Source organism: Pyrgilauda ruficollis, unplaced genomic scaffold (assembly GCF_017590135.1).
Source record: "Pyrgilauda ruficollis isolate IOZ18807 unplaced genomic scaffold, ASM1759013v1 scaffold55, whole genome shotgun sequence".
Taxonomy (NCBI): domain Eukaryota; kingdom Metazoa; phylum Chordata; class Aves; order Passeriformes; family Passeridae; genus Pyrgilauda; species Pyrgilauda ruficollis.
Window position 1 is genome coordinate 5,103,492 of NW_024527155.1, and position 20,452 is coordinate 5,123,943.

General features: G+C 50.2%; 1 protein-coding gene across 1 annotated transcript; it reads left to right on the plus strand.

Annotated features, from left to right (window-relative positions):
- The first annotated feature begins 2,876 nt into the window (after positions 1-2,876).
- Positions 2,877-4,561, plus strand: CDKN1C (cyclin dependent kinase inhibitor 1C). Its single transcript, XM_041481101.1, has 3 exons — positions 2,877-3,503; positions 3,593-3,719; positions 3,855-4,561. Exons 1-2 carry the CDS (start codon positions 3,053-3,055, stop codon positions 3,712-3,714), a joined length of 573 nt encoding a protein of 190 aa, XP_041337035.1. The 5' UTR covers positions 2,877-3,052; the 3' UTR covers positions 3,715-3,719; positions 3,855-4,561.
- The last annotated feature ends 15,891 nt before the right edge of the window (positions 4,562-20,452 follow it).

Below are 20,452 nucleotides of genomic sequence, written 5' to 3' on the forward strand. Positions count from 1 at the left end.
GATCCACTAAATTAAAAACATCTCTCTGTGCATACAGTACTTCCTCCTCAAATGGGCTGGATGCTCTCTATCTCCACACAAAAAAAAGAAAAACAGACAGTGCTAGAACTTGTGAGCAGAAAGTGGCCAGGACTGTCACCACCACCTTAAAACCTAAATGTATAGTGGGACAAAAAAATCTAGTCAAAAGCATTAGGGAGCAGTAACAGTGAGGAAGCTGAACTAAAAAAACACAGGGGTGGTAATCTCAAACCTGAGCTGCTTTACCTCCCAGGTGAGCAGGAAGATGAAGTGGCCTCACACAAGGCAATTCCTGAACATTGAAACCGTCGTTCCTTGCCTCCCTCAAGCACTGCGTAAATATTGGCTAACCTCTGGGAAGGGTTTGGAAGGACAACGACGTGGATTTTGCAGAAGGCGTGCCCACGTCTTGCAAATAGCGGGGGATCTTGCTCATGCAGCTTTCATGGCAGGAATGTCTAAAATCAAGGAGGCAGAACACAGGAAAGGCAGTCGCTGGCCTTGCTGGCACAGGGGGAGGACAGCAGCAGGTTTGTGAGAACTCCTCACAAAGAGCTCCTGTCTGCAGGGACCTGGCCATTGCCTTTTGGCTCGAGTCTTGAATAGAGGGCACTTTTCCAGCAGGTTTACTTGGGGACCTCAAATTATTTTCTCTGCACAGCACATTTATTCCTAAAACCAACCCAACCTATATCCTGAGAGATGCATTTGTTGGCTGCTGAAAGAAGTCCCCAGGTGAACACTGTGCCATGTTCTCCAACCATCCCAGCTTGCAAGATCCATACCTCCTCTCCTGGTTGAACCCGTGCCTAAATGATATGCACCTCCTGCTTTTTAGGATGATGTGCTCTTAGTGATGAGGAACTTTTCATTACCTGCTCCCTAAATTATAACCCTGGGGCCAAGAGACCTCCATATGGCCATCTTCAAGGGCCATTTTGGGACAGAAAGGACAGTGATGTAATATTCACCTAAAACAGCCACATGGGTAGGTTGCCCAGCTCACCTGGGAAACTCAGAATGACTGTTAAGAACATAACATCTGAACAGGCATCTTTAAAAGAAAAAAGTCTTCACATTTCTTAAAACACCAGTGCTATCACCATTAGTGAAATGAAAGTGGTCTGTCTGTACCACTGGCCAGCAAAATCTTTGCCAGCTGTGATTCCATGCCTGCCCAGGAAACAAGTGGGGATCTGAAGGCACTTGCTGCATCTTCTCTCCATCACCAGGCTACAGACGCTCCCCACCAAGCACCCCATCTGTCCCCACAAACATCAGGAAATTACTTCAGGAGATCAAACCTGTCATGACATCTCACTGCTCAGCAGCCTGAGGATGGATCCTTCCTCTGCAGTGAGCCAGGCTCCAACATTTTCTCTGCCAGCAGCAGCCAACCCCGGGTCCATGGATCCAAACCCACGGGCACTGCTGGTACCTCCTGGTGCGGGCAGACTTTGGAAGCACCCCTGAAGGTGCAGCACATGGGAGGTGACTGTCCCAGCTGCCACAAGCTCCTCACTGGCATGGCAAGTGCGGGAGTGAGGGTCCCCAGTACTGCTGGAGGGCTGCTCTGTCATAGAGGTGGGACAAATGTGGAAACACCACAGACTTACTTTGGTGCAGCTGGAAAGGCCTTTGCATGGATGCAAAGACAAATGCCTCTCTTCTTGAAGCAGACCTACCTGTGGGCACCATTGCCCTAAGGGGCCTAAAGCTGCAACCCCTCCAGCCCTGGAGCAAGCAGGCATCTGGGGCAGTCTCTGCAGAGCCAGCACATCCTAGGAATTAATATTATTTTATTCCCTCTAGGAAATAAAACCATCCAAGTTGTCTTTGCTCAAGGGTTTGAACTTCCCAAAGGCAAGAACCACAGGGACATGAGTGAGGAGGTCCCCAAACACACTGCATGAAAGAGGTTCTTCTTTCCCCTTGTCATCTGCAGATGAAAAAATCATTGCCATGATGACCCTCTGAGACGCGCATCAACACTGTGATGATGTTCTGGGACCAATTTTAGCGCGGTGTCAATTATGCTCCCCCTTCTTTTTCTTTCATACTCCTCCATCCCAAAACAACAAAAGGCAATGATTGCAGTGACCTGCAGAAAATGTAAAGCACAAGCCAGCTGATCCCTGGCAACACAATAGCAAGATTAGTTCATCTGCAGTGAACAAACACGTATTATGTGGGTTTTAAAAGTCAGGAGAGGAAAATGCTGTGGTTTTCATGTACTTCTATTCACTAAGGCTGCAAGTTATTACTTCCATGCAGCTGAGAAGCCCTATTTTTAAAAATAGCCTTCAGCTTGTTTTGAAATCTGCAAGCATCTCGCTTTGTTTTGCAGCAGTGTAATAAAAATCTCCGAGCCAGAAACGATCCCGTTTTCTTCCACACGCATCACCTCCCCCGCCCCAAGCCCCTGCGCTCCACGGATGCTGAAAAAACTGGCGACACTCCTCGAGGAGAAAAAAAAAAAATCCCAAACAAAATAATAGTAAAAAAATAATAGCAAAAACACTCCCACACGCACCCTTCACGCGGAAAAGGCAACTCGGAGCGGGGGGAAAAAAACACCCCCGAAACTCGCCGGCTTGGAAGCGGCGGCGGAGCTGCGGCCGGCGGCAGACAAAGGGAGCGGGGCCGGCAGCGGGCGGGGAGCGCGGCAGCCGCCCTCCGGGGCCGGGCTAGCGCCGGGGCCGCCCCCCCGGTCCGGGCCGGGCCGGTGCGGGCCAATGCGGCCGGCGGCGGCGCGGCGCTGCCCGGCGCAGCCAATGGAGGGCGCGGGCAGGAGCGCTGCCGCCGGGGGCCGGGGGGGCCCCGCCAATCGCGGCGGGCCGGCGGCAGGGAAACACTATTATGCTAATGGTGTTTTGCTCGCACTCGCGGGGAGCGGGGTTTAAAAGGCAGCGGCCGGGGGCAGGGGTTCAAAGGCGGGAGGCAGGGCCGGTCTGAGCGCGGCAGAGCGAGCGGACGGGACGGGAGGAGAGGAGCGGCGGGGGGGCACCCACGCCTTCCCGACCCGGCGGCGATGTCCAACGTGCACCTCTCCGGCACCGCCGCCCTGGAGCGCCTCTCGGCCCGGCGAGCCCTGGTCGGGCACGGTCGCAGCCCCGTCTGCAGGAGCCTCTTCGGGCCGGTGGACCACGAGGAGCTGGGCCGGGAACTGCGGGAGCGCCTGCGGGAGATGGGGGAGGACGACCAGCGGCGCTGGGACTACAACTTCCAAACCGACACGCCGCTGCCGGGGCCCGGCCGCCTGCGCTGGGAGGAGGTGGAGGCCGGCGCCGTGCCCGCTTTCTACCGGGAGACTTTGCAGGTGGGACGATGCCGCGTCCCCCTCGTCCGGCCGCCCCCTTCCCCACCGCCGCCGCCCGCCACCGGCAAGGGGCCCGGGGGCCGCCTGAGCCGGGAGAACCGCGCAGCGCCCCGCCGCCGCGGCATGCGGCTCCGCCGGAGGGGTCCGACCGCCCGCATCACAGGTGCGTGGGGGGCCGGGGAGCGCGGGGGACGGGGGGCGTCCCGCCGCAGTGGCTGACGGACCCCTCTTTCCCCTCCGTCCCCCATCCAGATTTCTTCGTGAGGAGAAAAAGGCCGGCGGAGCCCAAGGCGGCGGCGGAGCGTCCCGCCGGCTGCCCGCCGCCCCCCGCCGCCGTGCCGGCTGAGCAGACTCCCCGCAAACGGCTCCGGTGAGCCAGGTAAGACGCACCCCGGGAGCGGGCGAGGCTGTCCGGGCGCTTTCTGCCGCGCTCTCTTTCTTACTTCCTCTACCACGACCAATTTTTTTTTTCCCCTGCTTATTTTTTTCCCTCCTTCTCCTTTTTGTTCTCCAGACTTTTGCACTACTGCACCCACGGGAGAGGCGCGCCGCCACGGGAGGCGCGACGCCCCGGAGGCGCGGGGGGCCGGGGCGGGAGGCGCGGCGAGCCGAGCCGGGACCCCCCCGCGCCCGCCCGGCCCGGGAGCGGGAGCCGGAGCGGAGCCGCAGCGCCGGCCGCGCACGGAGCAGTGTTATCGTACAACAGTGCAATGTATGACGTTCTGTATAGAAATGTATTATGCCTAATGTGAGTACACTGGCCAGAAGTGTAAAGCTTTAAAAGTCATTTATAAGAAATGTTTAATCTCTGCTGAGCTCTCAGTGCAAAAAAAAAAAAAAAAAAAAAAAAAAAAAAAAAAAAAAAAAAAAAAGAAAAATTAAAAAAACAAGTGTATATTTGTACAAAACTTTTTTTAAGAGTTATACTAACTTATATTTTCTATTTATGTCAGAAACGTGGATAACTTTGACATCCAATAGTCTTTTTTGTTTTCTTTTGGTTAAGCCAAAGGGCACTATATTTGCTTTTGTTATTCACAAAATGTAAATTTATTTTTATAGTGGATTTTTTTTTTTTGCATTCACAAGATGTAGCTATGAATCAAAATATTTTTTAGACTGTACTTGAAGACAAATCTGTTTCAATGGATCCTGAGCCGGTCTGTACCACTGCCATTGCAAATAATGCCACAACTTCAATAATAAAATTAAATAAAAGGAAACGGCCGCAAGCCTGCTTGGTGTGTGCTGGAGGGGAAGTCCGGGGGGAGGGGGGTGGCAGAGACAGCCCCGGCGGCTTGGGCGGGGGAGCCCAGCCCAGTCTGAGTCTCTCGGTGGAGGGGGTTCTCCCTCGCCGCGGGGCCCGGGGTACCCCCGGAGCGCGACCCCGCCGCGGGGAGGGCGCTTCCCCCCCCAGCTCCCCGCCGCGAAAAGCGGGCGTGCGGTTCGGAGGGGGACGGAGGGCTTCTCCCTTAAAAACAAGTTCAAACTCCTGAGTACTGCCGGAGTTAACCAAGCGTGAGGGGAGCACACGCCCTTCATCACACCCTGCCTTCGCCTTTCGGCACGTTGTAATGGTTACTTTTAACAGTTCAGCCTTTCTTCCCGAGGCTGTGTCTGCCCGCTCGGGGAGCGCGGCTGGCCCGGGGCCGCCTTCCTCGACATACCGTGGCTGGGGCCGCTGCCTGCCTCTGTTGGGGACAGCCTCCGGGGGTGGCTGGTGCCAGCGGGCCGTGGCCCCCAGCGGGCTCAGCTGCGGGAGACGCCCCTGTCGTGGCTGTGCAAACCTTCCCCCCTCCCCCTCTTTCGGCCGCGGGCCCTCACTCCCCAGCCCGGAGCCCTGGCTACTGCCGGGAAGCACTTCCTGGTACCTCCTGCCCTGCAATGATTTACAGGACAAACACACAACAGTTCTGGGAAAGGCAGCAGTTTCAGCTCGCCCTAAAAGACGTAAAAAGCAAAACACCACTCACACAAAATAAACCCTCCCACGAGACGAAACAGCCAGCATTTTGACAGTGCTTTGGTGACTTTGGTGCTTTGCAGTGCTGTCAGAGCCGTGCACCAGCAGCGCTCTGCGGCATCACCGTGTCCCATGGCCGGAGGGCAGGTTAGAGCCGCCGCATCCTCAGGCAGCCCCCTGGGGTCGGGGCGCACGCCCTGCTCTGAATCCCAGCCCCGCGCTGCCCGGAAAGAGGGACACACCAGGTCTGGTGCTGGCTGCAGGTGGTGCAGGATTGGGATGCTGGAGAGTGCAGATGGGGAGGAGGACCAGGACGTGGGGACTGACTGGACTGATTTATGCCTTTCCGATTCCACACCCCAGTTTGGCACCACTGAAATGCTGCACCCCCGCGCTGGACCCAGCAGCTGGGGCGGACCAGGAGGGCGTCACTCCCTGGCTTTCTGATCTCTGTATGATACACTTCCACGGAGGGGGGAGGGAGCTGAGAGAATGAGGTTCAGGGTGAATAAGGCTCAAGGTTTACCCACATCGTCTTCCCCCGTCACAGCTCTCCTCTCTCTCCCCCGCCTTTCCCCCAACCTCTCCCCCCGCTGTCACGGCCGCCAAACGCTCCTGGCTGTAAAAGTAACATTGATTACCTCCAGCTCCATGATCGCTTAATCAGAACGGGATTATTTTACACGCCCGCATCAGTGGCCGCTGACTCAATACGATTTTCCCCCCCTTTGAAAAGAAAAATAGCTTTTCCCTTTCCTTATGAAAGCCAACAATACCCGGAGTGAGGCAGCTGGATCCTCCAGGATTTATGGGCTTTTCTCTCGCTTTCATGAAAGCAGGTGCCTTTGGGACCTCCATTGTCCCAGCCCGCAACTAATAATAGGACTTTTTGCAATGAAAGATCCCTGCTCCGAGCTTCCAAATACCTCGGCCGGAGGAGCCACGAGGTGTGCCCAGCCTGGCTCAGGAGGAAAGCTCTCACCGCGGGGACAATTTAGGCACGGGGCTCTAAAGCAAATAATTCCAGCCCACGGGCACTGCCCGAGCGGAGCCGTGGGGCTTGCAGCCCGCAGCAGGGAGTGCCCGTCCCGCAGCCCCCTGCGCTGCGGCTCCCGGGAGGCCCGGGGTGCGGGAAGGTGTGCGGCCGCCCCCGCGCCCTGCCCCACCCAGCCCGGCCGGCCCTCCTCGCCCCGGCACAAAGCACACTGCCCCTATTCTTTCGGCCTTTGTAGCCATATGGCAAATCCATGTAGACACAGCCAACATCCATTTATTCAGGCACATAATGTCCCGCAACAGGGAACAATTGGAACTTTGTTTGCTTCTATTATTGATGCGAATGGGCGACAGAGAGAGAGAGAGAAAAAAAAATCATTTAACTATAAGAGATATCCAGCTAATTATGAACCATATGTGCCTATAGTTTCAAAGCAATCCAATGAAGTTCATTTTAAATCTAGACTACTTTATTAGTACGGAAGACAGATGTCTCAACAGTACATGCATCAGGGGAAACCATGTAAAGAAGTTCTTGAAATATTTAACTAGGACTCATTCATTGTCAGAGGGGCTTTAAAGTGCCCTTTATCATGAGAATGCATAGGCAGAAGCGGAGGGAGGCTGCTGGTTGTTACTGCCAACCCACTTACCCTTTAGCGCTAAATCCCAAATTCCACTTTGGATTTGACGACAGGAATATTTTTGGAAAGGATTCAAAATATCAGGGGTCTTGAAGGACCAAGCTTGCTGCTCATTACAGCTACAAAAAGTCAGGTCATTATTTGAGCTGCCTTAATCCCAGACTGAAACCAGCCACGCAATTAGAGGAATAATCTACTCCAAAATCACCACCGCTCCCTCTCCCAAGGAGCAGAGCCGTGCATTTGGAGCAAGACTACTGCGGTTCCTCCCCTGCCCCAAGAGAGACCAAGACAGGAGCATTAACAATACTGGACCTCCAGATATTTTACATACAAGTATCTCTCGATGTGAATCTGTGGTGGACACCTAAAAGGAAAGGTTGCTGAAGGAAGACTGGAAAGGAAGCTTGGTGGGAGGAAATTTCTCAGATTTTTTTTTTTCTTTTTGGTTTTTTTTTTTTTTTTTTTTTTTTTTTTTTTTTTTGGGAATGCAATTATCAGCAAACAATCTTGGCAAAAAGGTATCTTTATGAGCTCAGCAACATCTACCAGTAATTAAGCCACTTCAGTTAGATGAATGCAACATATGGTTGACACTGGGAATCATTCTCCTTCCTAGCCACAACTTTTCTTTCTGGGCCAAAACTTGTTCTATTATCACTTAAAATAAACAAAACGCTGCTTTCCACTTCTTCAGCAAATATTTGTTGCTAATGAGCAGGAGGCATATGTAAGAGGATGGGGAGGGGGGAACCCCATCATTTTTAAAGAATAATTTCTTATGTTTTGAAACAGAAATAAAAAAAAATCATTTGCAATAAGTTGTGGTTGCTGGGTAGGATGGCTGCACAGGGAGATTAATGTGAAGGATCCACAAAGAAAGATGTAAAATGGATTGACCATTTTACAGCAAAGAAACATACGAAGAGTAGTAGCATGTATACACACACACACATTTATATATATATGTATACACACACAAGAACTAACCAACCAGGGAGTATAAAATAATTCATCAGGGAACAGGGTTTTTTAAGACACACTGTCACCTATTGCTACAGGATAATATTTAAATGGTTTTCCAAGGTCTTCCCCTCCTGTACCCGCTCAGAAATGTTATTCTTGACAATTCTTTTTGGAAAAGGGGAGCCTAAAAAAAGTCTTTACTTAAGACAAAAGGATGGGATTATATCTGACTGTCAGAGGATGGAGAAGAATCAAGTATTTTCTCCCCCCACCACAGTATCCAATACTGAAGACCACACAATTCCCAAATTCCCAATGGAAAGTTCTTAATATTTTGATTTATTCCATTGTTTTTTAAACCAAGGGGGATTTTTAGCCGTGTGTTTCCAAGAAACCTTGGTTGGAACAGTTTTTTGGGGAAGAAGAGAGAATGAAAGATGCCAAAACAGATGAGCTGTATAGAACATAAAAGCCCTAAAACAGGCCCTTCTGAGACAAAAAAATAACTCAAACTCTTTTAAACAGAGAACAAACTAAATTTTAGACCCACTTTCTGCAATCCACATGGCCAAGCCTCTGCTCCAGGAAAACCAGTGGCCTCACATCTACATCTGTGTTGTCATGTGGGCCCCAGTCTACAGGATGGGGATGCAGGGAAAGGGAACAGGAGGATGAGGAGGCAGTGCCAGAAAACACCTAGGATGGGGATAATGAGGCATGGCTGGGGTACACTGGAAGAGGTTGGGCAGAGGAGACAAAATTCTACTGGTGTGCACTAAGGGAGGGAGAGAAGGGAACAGGCCACAACATTTATACCCTGTACTTTCCTTCAGAGGCTGCCTGGCCCCAACACGTCTCTGCTGTCAGCAAACACCCAAGAAACTCATCCAGTAACATCCTATCCCTTCCCTCAACTCATTTACAGATGGGTGCTAACCCTAATCTCCTCTTTCCTGTCCCTGTATCCCAGGTCAGTGTGGGACCTAAAATTGCCCCAGGCATGCTGAGGAGTCAGTAGGTTTCATTCACATCATCAAGGACTACTCACTCTCCCCTAGCAGATTTGCTTTAGCCTGCTTGATACTCCATCATACACATTACACCTGTATTACACAGAGAAGAAGGATTGGGAAAAAAACTCCAAGTTTTGGAGGTGCCCAAGCTGCCTGTACAATTTCAGCCCAGATCTGTTGCTCCCAGTGCATTTTCACAGCCATGCACACCATTTCTTCCCCCAGTACACACAGTACCCAGTTCACCCAGGGCTTTACCTTACAGAATGAATCTGGGCCTGCAGCAAAGGTGAAACTTCTGGATAAATTCCTGCCAGAGAAAGCAAAGCAAGGGGCTAAAGGATGCTTTCACGTTTAATCCAATGCCAACAATTGAATGCAGGCTTTTATTCTTCAGAGCACAGTTGGCTCCTCCTGACCCGTTCCTGCAACAGAGGCTTTGTGCGGTTCAGGGCCAGGTGCTTCAAGTTTTCCTCAGCAGCCACTAATTGTGCCCAGGTTTGTTGGGCAGCTGATACGAGCTGCTGGGGTCTGACCTGTGAAAGTGCTGAGCATCCACAGCTGCAGCCAGGGTCACAGTGCTTGGCTCTGCATGTGGTTTTGGCCAGACGAAGCTCATAGTTTGAAAAGGAACAGCCATGGGGTACCTTGTACTCCAAATTAATTGTTAGCTCCCATCTCTTTTTATTTGCCTCCCCATCGTTAAATGGGGATAATAACACTCATCACTTATATTTTGATCCATTAATGTTTGGAAAGTGCTGGGTTACTACAGTGAGCAGCACTGTATAAATCTGGTAGGGACGTTAATAATGTCTTTGAGCAGGGTTTGAATAGTGCCCAGTTAATAAGACATAGCACCGTCCATTGAACGTTGAGAAAAACAAAATTGAGCAACTGCTCATTAAAGCGAGCACCGTTCTCTCTGTGCACTCAATGCGATCATTTAATTAAAAGATTTTATCATCGTGCACAGACACAAGGGGGCAGAGCCAAGGCCCTGTCTTCCCTCATCCTCGCCTGCTCCGCATCAATCACACCAGAGTATTTCTTGGATGTAACCTGCAATAAGAACCTAAAAAACATTCAATATTTTTTTTCCAATCCCCTGCACTAGCAGAAATCACTTCCTGAGCTTTGAGGAATCTTTTCACTTGGACAGATCTTTTTTTCCCTGCTTATCACCCCTCAGTCCCACTCTCACCCTGCCTGACCACTTGCCAGACCCCTGCAGGTGCAGCCACTCGGCCCCAGCCTGTGGTCTCCACCATCCTCAACACCACAGCAAGCCTAGGAAATCACCTCTGTGCCTGGCTATGAGGTGGGGGGAAGGAGAAGAGTTTTTCAGAGCTGGAAGATGCTTTGTTTGGGGTTGGTTTTGAGTGATACTGGATTGGAGGAACATGAGCACACAGCTCCTCTTGTACGCCGTTCTCTGCAGGGGCTGGTGGCAATAAATGTGCAAACCAGCCACCTCAAAAACCAACAAATTAAACCAAAAACACTTTTCCTCAACAATACACCCCCACCACGGCATGTGTTCCTACATGAAAGTTCTGAGGGAAAGTCCCTGTTTGGGTCACATCAAGCAGCCTTAGACTTACTGGGAAATGAGGTTTAGAGCAATTTATTCTGGAAAACAATGAGCACGAATTAAGTTGTTTTCATACATTTGGTAATTGGTTCAGCAAATCCAGCTTTTCTTAGGACATTCAGTCAAGATGTTTTCAAACACAAGTCTAGTTAACATCACTTCGGTTTTGCCGGTGCAGTACAGCATTCCATCTGCTGATTGGTGATCCCAAAAGCTTGGATTTTTTTGTATTTTAGTTTTGTTTTTTGCTCACCCAGACGAGTGAGCAGGACTGGGAATACTGGCCCCCGGTTCTCCATTTTATTCTGCACATCAGGAAGCAAAACCTGTTTCTTTTTCCTGCTGACTGAGGGACTCCAGACACATATCCTTTCAAAGGAGGAAACCCAAGTTTTATGCCAAGAGCAAACCTTCTGGAGCTGCTGTGACCATGCTTTTTTGGTTGGAGAGCTGTAGGAGAGGGTGCAGTGGTACCCACCCCTCTGCCTTCCTGGACTCTCACCCCTCCTCTCCAAAACATTCAGGATGTCCGCAGCACCCCATGCAGCACGAGTGAGGAACCCAGGAAATGCAGCTTTCTGGATATTACACGGGAACACACATTTTATTGGAATCGAGATGGCAGAAGGCACCTGCCTGACGCGAAATCCGCTCCCCTGCCAAACTGCACATTCCCCCCTCCAGCTCCCAGTCCATGGGCAGGGCAGGGGGAGAGGGGGACACCCCGCAGCTTTCTCCCCACCAGCACGACTGCTGGGCTGGACGCTGCCCGGAGAAAGGGCAGGCACAGCCTTTCTGCTGCGTAAATAAAATAAAAGCAGCCGTCCGTGTTTGCTCTCGGGTGTGCGGCACAGCCCCGAGCAGCAGCAGTCACCTCTGCGGGGGGATACAACAGGAGATTTGGGGATCATTTCCATAACAATCGCTGTTAGCAAACACCCATAAAACACAGCGGGCGAAGACACCTTAGTCGAAGGAGTTAGCTGCGAATTAAAAGACGTGCTTGTTGGTTTGGCTTTTGTGCCTGTTTGCAGGATTTCGAGGACTCGGTGCAAATATTCTCTTTAACCACGCTAGATTAAAAATAATAATCCCAGCTGCATTTAACAGCTATTAACGAGCAGAGAGAAAATACAGAATTTATGTATAAAGCCTGATCAAAGTTCGCTGAAGTATTCTATCAGACGAAGGACAGCGGGGAAGGGGGGCAGAGGGGGAGGAAAAGAAAAAGAAAGAGAATAAAACTTCCCCAGTTATCATATTTCCCTGAAATTCATCTATGCAGAACCGGAATAATTACAGACTTAGCAGAAATATTGCAAAATGTCGGCACGGAAGGGGCTTTTTCTTGACCCGGCAGACTATAATGGGAGATAAAGAGATTGACCATTTTGGGAGGAGGATGCCTTCATTTCTCGACGTGACTGTAGATTATTTCGGCTTCAGGAGACAAGAATGTCCCTTTAACATCTGACCTGGCCTTTATTTAAGAGCAGCACTTCACGGTTCAGGAAAGACAGACAATTTTCTAATTCCCAGCTCTGCTGGAGGCTGAGGCAGCAACTTCCAGACAGGACACCTGCTAACACTAGAGAAATGGCATTATTATGTCTACAAGTTTACAAATCTGAGGATCAAAAAGCCTTTGCTTCTGCTGCTACTCCACAGGCCAAGGACGACGACTTCTTCAAAACAGAGTTTCACAGAGTTTTTTTCTTCCCCCCTCCAAGAAATGGTTTCTTTTCACTTTGAGCAGATCGGTTTCCACGTGAAAAAGTCAATAGTCAAAGAGTTTCCTAAGTTTCATTGGTGTGTAGCAGAAAGGGGATTAGACCTGGGGCCTTTTTACTGGCAAGCCTTTAAGCAAATAAATGTTCTTGAATTCTTAGAGAAACAAACCTAACTTAAACAAAAATCCAAAATATATGGGATTTGCCCCTCCCCAACACAAATTTAAGAGAGAGAGAGAGGACAGAGAGAAATAAATAATTGCTAAAGATTTAAGTGATAGTAGGGTTAATTTTTTTTCTACTGTAATTTTGCTTCTATTTTTGCTAGTTAACCCAAAGATAATGCCTGCTTCCATACCTTCACAATGAGCTATTAATAGTAACAAGTGTAATCCAATATCAGAAATAATAGAATCATTAGGGTAATGCAGTATAATAAATATTAGAATAATGCAATAATAAATTTTTAAGAAATCAGTTGTGATTTCCCAGCATGGAGAGAGGCAAAAAGCAGATGGCATGCACATTGCCCACCTTCCTTCAGAACCCTACCTGGTAGGCAAAGGCACTACTTAATTCCTTCACACCTAAAACTCCTAAAGCTGAACCTGTGGTTTTTCTCTTGGGGGACAATCACTCACAGAAGATGATGTTTTTAAAGGGTGTTTTTCTTAAACTCCAAAAATCAGAATAGATGGGTCATTCAAAACACAAATATTCAAAGTGTGTGTATGTATATAAATATATACATATATAAATAGATATATACATATATAAATAAATATATAAAAATTTGTACTGACAGCCAACTGCTGCTGCAGAGCTGCTCCTGCAGACAGAGGTCCAGGTGTCTGTGCCAGCCATTTGCCAGCCATGGATGGAAAACACCTGGATCAGTGTTTGCAGGCTGGTTTTAATTAAGCCAGAAATCTAAGGAGAACTCAGGTAATGCACTTGATTAACATGATCCAACACCAGTGAGTAAAGGTCAGCATCTTGCTGTAACAAAAATGATTTGGGAAAATATCAAGTGTAGGTTTGTGACTGCACAGAAAATGATAAGCTCTCTGTTTTGTCTCTCTGCGCCATTAAATAGTTTTAAAACTTTTCAGACATTAGTTTCCTTTTCCTGCCATGTACCTTTGTGAGCCCAGATTGCCAAGCTCTGTGAAGGTGCCACCTCTGATTTCACTGTGAGCCGTCCTACAGCTCTGCTTCTGCACACCCCCAGCCTTGGTCCATCTGGAAATCTTGATGGTGCCTTAAACCACATCCAACCCCACCGGCAACTGGGGCAGATCCTGGGGCCTTTCCTACTGCTGAGGGATTTGCTGCAGAGCACAATTCCAAACCCAGTGCCGCCTAAAATGCAGAAGTGCCTTACATTTTTTTGTCTGACTGACCTGCCTCGAACAAGGCTCCTTCCTGCTGTAGATTCAGGAGCCAAACCCACCCCTACCCCAGGGGGAAAATCACCCTGCCGTTGGGTGAAGAAGAGCAGCATTCCCCCAGGTTACATGTACCCACAAAGTACCCACGCAAGGGAACAGCCCAGACCCGGGGATTACCCCGTGCGGCAGCAGCCGGCTGCGTGAGGAGGACTCTGGGTTTCACCTTGCAAGCACTGTGTAGCTGTCTTTAAGGTGAGGTGAAAACCCCACTTTTGCTCTTTTGGCGCTCTTTTCCTTGTTGAGAGCAAGCATTTCAGCGCGACCGTTTTTAAGGGATTTCAAAGCTCACAAACCCTATCTGAGGACAAGTTCATCCTACCAAAAACTGAGCGACACGCCCGAAGAAGAGGGCACACCTCTCCCAGCATCTCTTGCCCACCTGTTTGGTGGCCCTCCCGTCCCCACCACTCGTTTGGAGGTAGCTGGGTTTCCGCAGGGTGTTTCACTCGCTGTGGTGCCGGAGGCTGCCCTGCTGTACCCTGCAGTCCCCATCCCCACCGCCACAGGCTCAGACCTGTGCTGGCACCCACTCCCCACCTCCCGTCGAGACCAACGCTTGCTTTTTCTAAAGAAAGTTTGAAAAAGAGAGAAAATATTTATTTTCACGGCAAATCCAGCCTTATGACCCCACCGATGGCAAGATGCTCGGGAAAGAGAAGAGTTAGCCTTTTTCCTGGGAGGAAAGCGGCGGGGAAGGAGGAGAGCTTTAAAGGGAGGGAGGGACGAGGCCGAGCTCATGCACGGATTTTAATCTGATCACTTCCCTGTCAAGCTAATCCCTGCCTGACTCAGATCGGACTTTTAGAAACGTGCCTAGAAACCAAAAAGCAAACCTCATTTGAATGAAGCACACACTCCGCAGCCCCCATCTGCAAAGGGCTGCAATTAAATGCAAAAAAGGGGGAAGAGAAAATTAGCATTTTCCGCGGCCATCTGGCATGAGGAGCAGGCGATGGGGAACAAAAGGAGATTTAGGCAAAGGGGAGAGGCGAGTGTGCCATGGCATTGACCTGCAAATGAGCCTTTGTGAGCGAATTAAAGCTTCCCGGACCCCCCGGGACACCCCAAAACAGGCACCATTACAAACCATCCGGACAAAAACCCACTCATCAAAATTGTCTGCGTTTGAAGGGAGGGGGGAGAGGCCATTTAAATCTGCACCCTCCCTGCCCCCACCCGCAGTAATAGGCTGTTAATAGGGGCTTGGCAGGGGGAGTCACCCCTGCACCCCCGACCCTACACCCCGCTCTGACGGTATAGCGGGGGGGACACCTTCGAGACATGGCTTGTCCATAAAACGCACCCGACACGTTATTTACAGCCATAATCCTACACAATAGGAAAAAAAAAAAAAAAAAGAGAGAGAAAAAAAAGAGGGTGTGTGGGGGGGTCATTTGGTGATATATCAGTTTCCAGATGCTGTTTATTTAATTCGAGGGGAGGGGGGTGTAGGGCTGTTCCAAAGTAGATTTCTAAAGCAGTTATTAATATATAATTTTTTAGTGGAGATGATAAAGAGAAAAGGGATAATCAGAGATGCCAAAGAAGATGGAAAACTGTGCGGGTTAGAGTTTTTGTCTCCTATCCCCCCTTCCCCCATGACTCTTGCCTTTAAACTGGGAAACCTTGAGGATTTGGAAGTGAAAGCAAAGATTTTGGCCTGGGGTAGATACATGAAAAGGGAGGGCGGGGGGAAGCCATCTCCCCCCATCCCCTCTCCAGAAAGGGAATAAGGACTAAAGTCGGGGGCCAGCTGGGGGAAACTTGTAAATGAAACGTGTTTCTTTTATGGTGCTCCCCCCCGGGGGACAGTGCCATTATACCCCACCAGCTATATAGACTCAGCTGCCGCCTCCCCGGCCCGCGGCAGGTACGCGGGCGCGGAACGGCCCGGGGGGGCTGCAGCCGGCCGGACCCTCCGCCCGGGGCTGCCGGGCACGGCTGCATGGGCCTGCAGGGCTGGACATGCATGTGTGTGAGCATGCGGGGCTGCACATGGTACATGCAGGGCTGTACATGGCACATGCAGGGCAGTACATGCAGGGCAGTACACGCAGGGCAGTACATGGTACATGCAGGGCAGTACATGCAGGGCTGCACATGCAGGGCAGTACATGGCACATGCAGGGCAGTACATGCAGGGCAGTACACGCAGGGCAGTACATGCAGGGCTGTACATGGCACATGCAGGGCAGTACATGCAGGGCTGTACATGCAGGGCTGTACATGGTACATGCAGGGCTGCACATGCAGGCGTGTGCCCGCGCCCCGCTGCAGGTGAGCGCGCTCGCCGCGGGCTGAGGGGGGAGCGGCGCTCGCAGCCCCCCAGGTGCCGCTCCCCCGGGGTTTGTTTGCAGTCAATATTCATGTGTTTCTGTCACCGGGGCGGCTCTTTTCACAGTGATCAGCCGGGCAGAAGGCTGAATGACAGGAGACTCGTGGCTCGGCTGCTTTGGGGAGGGGGGAGGGATGGATTCCAGCCGCCCAGCCCGCTGCCCTTGCGGGGTTTTGGGGGGGCCCAGCCCCTGGGGGAGGGGTTGCCCGGCTGGGGGCCGCGGTCCTGCCCTGGGTGGGCACAAGGCAGCGGCGCTGGGCACCGGGTGCCCACACACACACACACACACACACGGCCTGTGGCTAGCAGGGCCCGTGGTCACCGCCCGTACCGTGTGCCATGGGTGACCGGGGGTGACGCGTGGGTACCCAGGCATGGGGACCCTGCAGGGTGGCAGGAGGCTCGGGGGGTCCCGCAGAGCCGCAGTGCAGAGGGAAGCCCCAGGACGGCCGTGAGCCGCCTGGCCTGAGCAGCTGGGGTGGCACCAGGGCTGGAGGGTGGGCTACCAAAACATTTTTGATTTTTCTGCCCATTGAGCAACAGGAGACAAGCGGCAGCCTGCTGCTCAGGGCACCGCAGAGCGGTGAGTGGCAGTGCTCCCTTGGGGCTCGCAGGTCGCCTCGGCCCCAGGGTGACTGCGGGCTGCGCTGGCAGCGAGGGGCAAGGGCAGGAGCCGGGCACGGCGGGGCTGCCCACCGCAGCGCTGTGCGTGAGACCCGCCTCGCAGGAGCTGCGTTTTGTTCCCTCCCGCTTGCCCAGACGCCTTCCCCTCGCCTCACAGCGCTGCTCTGTGTGTGCACGTTTTGTTTGGTTTTGGTTTGTTTTTTTTTTTTCCACAAACTTGTGATTTTCTGTGCAACTTATGGGGAGCGAATCAGTATGAGGGAGCACCCTTCGCATTGAAACCGGAGGTGAATAAATTATGAACAGGCGAAAATTGGAACAATGTCTCTGAGTGAGTGTTTTCTAGAGAGTTACTATTCCAGGCTTTGAAATCAATTGATACATAACTAGATTCCTCAAGAGAGGACAAACAAGGGCTGCCATTCACCCCTCCTTCTCCCACATGCATCCCAAAGAGAGACTGGAGGCTTTAGCAGAAACCAGACAGCCAGCATTCTCCAGCACTAAAAACATATTCTGGCTTTGGGTGTTCATTTAACAAACAGATCCTTGAACCTTGCTTCTGTTTTCAGTTTATTTCTACCATGTTTCTTTGTGTTCAGTTCATTAAAACATGTCTCTTTTGAGATCTATTTTTACATTTCAAGAATCCAGTATTGTACTTCTGTGGTGGCAGATGGCCCTAGACATCCAAGCATAAGCTCTTTCCTGCTTTTTTCCCCCTCTTTCTTAGGTCCTTTCTGCTCTGCACTTGAAGCTGTGAGCAGCAACCATCCCTTTTGCAAGGTCTGGGGCTGGCTCTCGATTCAGCAAGGGGTTCTAACAAGTTACAGTCCCTGCTGTGCCCTCGAGGTGTATTTTAAACACAGCGGCTGCTACCGTCTGTAAAATAAGAGCCCTCCACAGCTGGATAGATCCTTGTCACGCGGGTGGTACGCAGGCTAATTTTGCATCTTTACCTCATATTTGCCTCATGTTAATGTTCTGTGGTCCCCCAAATGAATTTATTGGTGGTTAAGGTTGAGTTTCACTCTTGAGGGAGACAGAAAATACAGATTTGGGTTTGTAAAAGACAGGCAAAAGTATGTGACAATTAGAAAAAATATTGTAAAGGTTATTGAACAAAGCAGCAGCCAAGTGGGCCACCTAACTGAAGGCAGTGGCTTGGCTCTTCTGGCTACCCTTGGGATTGATGTAGTAGCCACAACCACTTCCAAACCTGGTATCAAACACAGATCAGAGTGCTGCAGCCAAGAGCATAATTTTCATCATATATCAATAGGACTAGAAAGACCTGGGCCAGCAGCAAGAAAAGCCTGCCTGAGCTGCTGTAGACCCATTTCTTAGGGAAGGCAGCAGTACTATAGCCTACAATAAGCTGAGAGTCTTGAAGACATTATGAACAGAATGACAAATTCCTACATCTTATTAAGTCACAGGATCTTTAGCAGAGGGTAAATCTGACTTAGGTATTATTTGGAAGCATAGGCACAGGTAAATCTATGTCTTCTCTAGTAAAAAGATAAAAAGGTTGAGAGGTTTTAATCCAAAGATATTTGTTGGGAGAAGAACCAAAGCAGAAGTGCTTGAACATATCTCTAACAGGAGGCTATATTTTCTGTTTGCTGCATAGATGGCATCTATTTATATCTTCGTGTGTGTGGCTGTTTCAGTATCTGACTTTCTGTGGTTTGCTGTCTTACCTGAGTTAACCAACAGCCTACAGGCAGAGCCAGCTGGAAGATCTTGGTCAGTGCAGGCAAGACAGCTTTGTGCTGCTCCATGGACACTGCACGAACATGCTGACACGGTCTGCTCCCTGGTGGGAAAAGGGACAATTCCAGAAGCACACAGTGCTTGCTACCCACCTCTGCAAGGCAGTGCTCTTCCTTGATGCCCACTGCTGCATCCCAGCCTTGGCCACAGCAGCCCTGCTGCCCTGGAATGGGTGAACAGACTGCAGGCTGGTTTGCTGCCTCAAGCAGTCCCTTGCTTTGAGTGTTGCCCACCTTGTGTCCTGACACAGCCCTGTCTACTGGCAAACTCTGAAGAACAATATGGATTTGACTCAGCCTCAAAGGTTTTTTTTCCACCCTCCAGCCTTAGCATAAAATCCCAGCATACATATTTATGCCTTTCTGGTGGATTTGGACAGGAGATGAATACATATACAGCTCAGTGGAACAAGTTTCCATCACTGCTGCAATTCCTCTTGTGTTGCTGGCCCCAGCCACAGCACGGAGTGAGTGCAGCTGGGACCACCAGGACTCCTGGCTGAGGGTACAAAATGCTTCGGCCCCACCAGGAGAATATGAGAGAGAATGGCACAATCTGGGATTGCACAGATTGTACTGGCAAACACAGACTCCTCTAGGATGAGCCTGTTTCAGGCTTGCCTTACGTCAGCCTCCAAAAAGCCTCAGGTTTCTGAGAGTGCACAGGAGAGGAATAACACAAGCTTCTTCCTTTCCCCTTCACATGGATTCCCTCTAACTTCTTCTGATGGGACTGCACTCAGAAATGAGAAGTGGCAGAAGAAATCACTGTGTTAGAAGGTATTGCCACCTCACTAAACACTTGGGATTTCTGCAAGCCAGAGACCACTCTACCTCCTTTTGAGTGTCTCCTCCTCCAAATTCAGAAGGTGTAGTTGAAGACAATTTGGGAGTGAAACAACCCACAGATTCACAGCCTGGATGGAGGAGAAACTTGGCAGCTGCAAGCCAAGTCTTAGAGAGGTCAGAGAAAGACAGTAAGAACACAAAAGTGGAGAGCCAGAAACATTCACAGGGCAGGCAATGTTTGGGGCTTGTCAGGAAAGGAAAGAAGAAAAAAAAAAAAAGCTCTACAGATCAAAGCTTGATTAGTGTTAATCCTCCACAAAAATGCCCAGGTCCTTCCAACACTTGCTTTTTTCCCCCCTTCCCCATCATCCCTGCTATTGCTTGGCTTGGTGATTTGCTTGAAAATGCATTAGACAACTCCAGATCTTTCACTGTTAGAAGCATGAAAATAGAGGATAGGTACTATTATCCACTAAGCAACACTCCCACAGTTAGCACAGTCCTCTAGAGAGACCTGTCAGATAATGGCTTTTGAGAGGAGCTTAGAGACATCTGGAGTAGCCATGTTCCCTCTTTGTACATGGAAAATAAAGATTAGCTAGGGCACGGGGAGGGGGGGCTAAGAATATAATGAAGGGCAATGGATAAACCAATGTCACATTGCCCATCTGTGTGACTGGCTTCAGGTCTACTCCTGCAAAATGGTTCATGCAGGCTCCCCTTAAATCCATGGATTTCTGTGCAGGTGGAAGAGTTCCCCATTGGTTTGTGAGTCTGGGGGTCTCACATCACAGGCTCTTCGAGGTGGATTTTGTCTATAAAGCAGCTGGTGCTTTCTGAGTGGCAGATGCAGAAATAAATTTCTTTTTTTTTTTTTTTTTTTATGACTAAGTCTTTTCAAGACTTTTCTTTTCTTTGTATGACCTGGTTTTCTTTTTAAATTTTGATCATTTTCATGCAAAAGACTTATTCCAACCAATTCTGCATCAAGGGCCACTAGAGTTTGGGAGTGAGCTCAGTTGTCACTCTCTGGGCTGCTGCATATCCCATCAGAGCGTGAAAGCTCCAGCACTTATAATCAGAGATGCTCACAAGGGCTGCAGAGGTGATAGTCACATTTAAAGCATCCATGGCATACTGGGGGTGACATTCCTAGAATTGGTATCTAAAAAAATATCTAAAAAGGTATTTGTGGATTTTGTAGTGTGGTTAGAGAAGAGATGCTCTGCAGG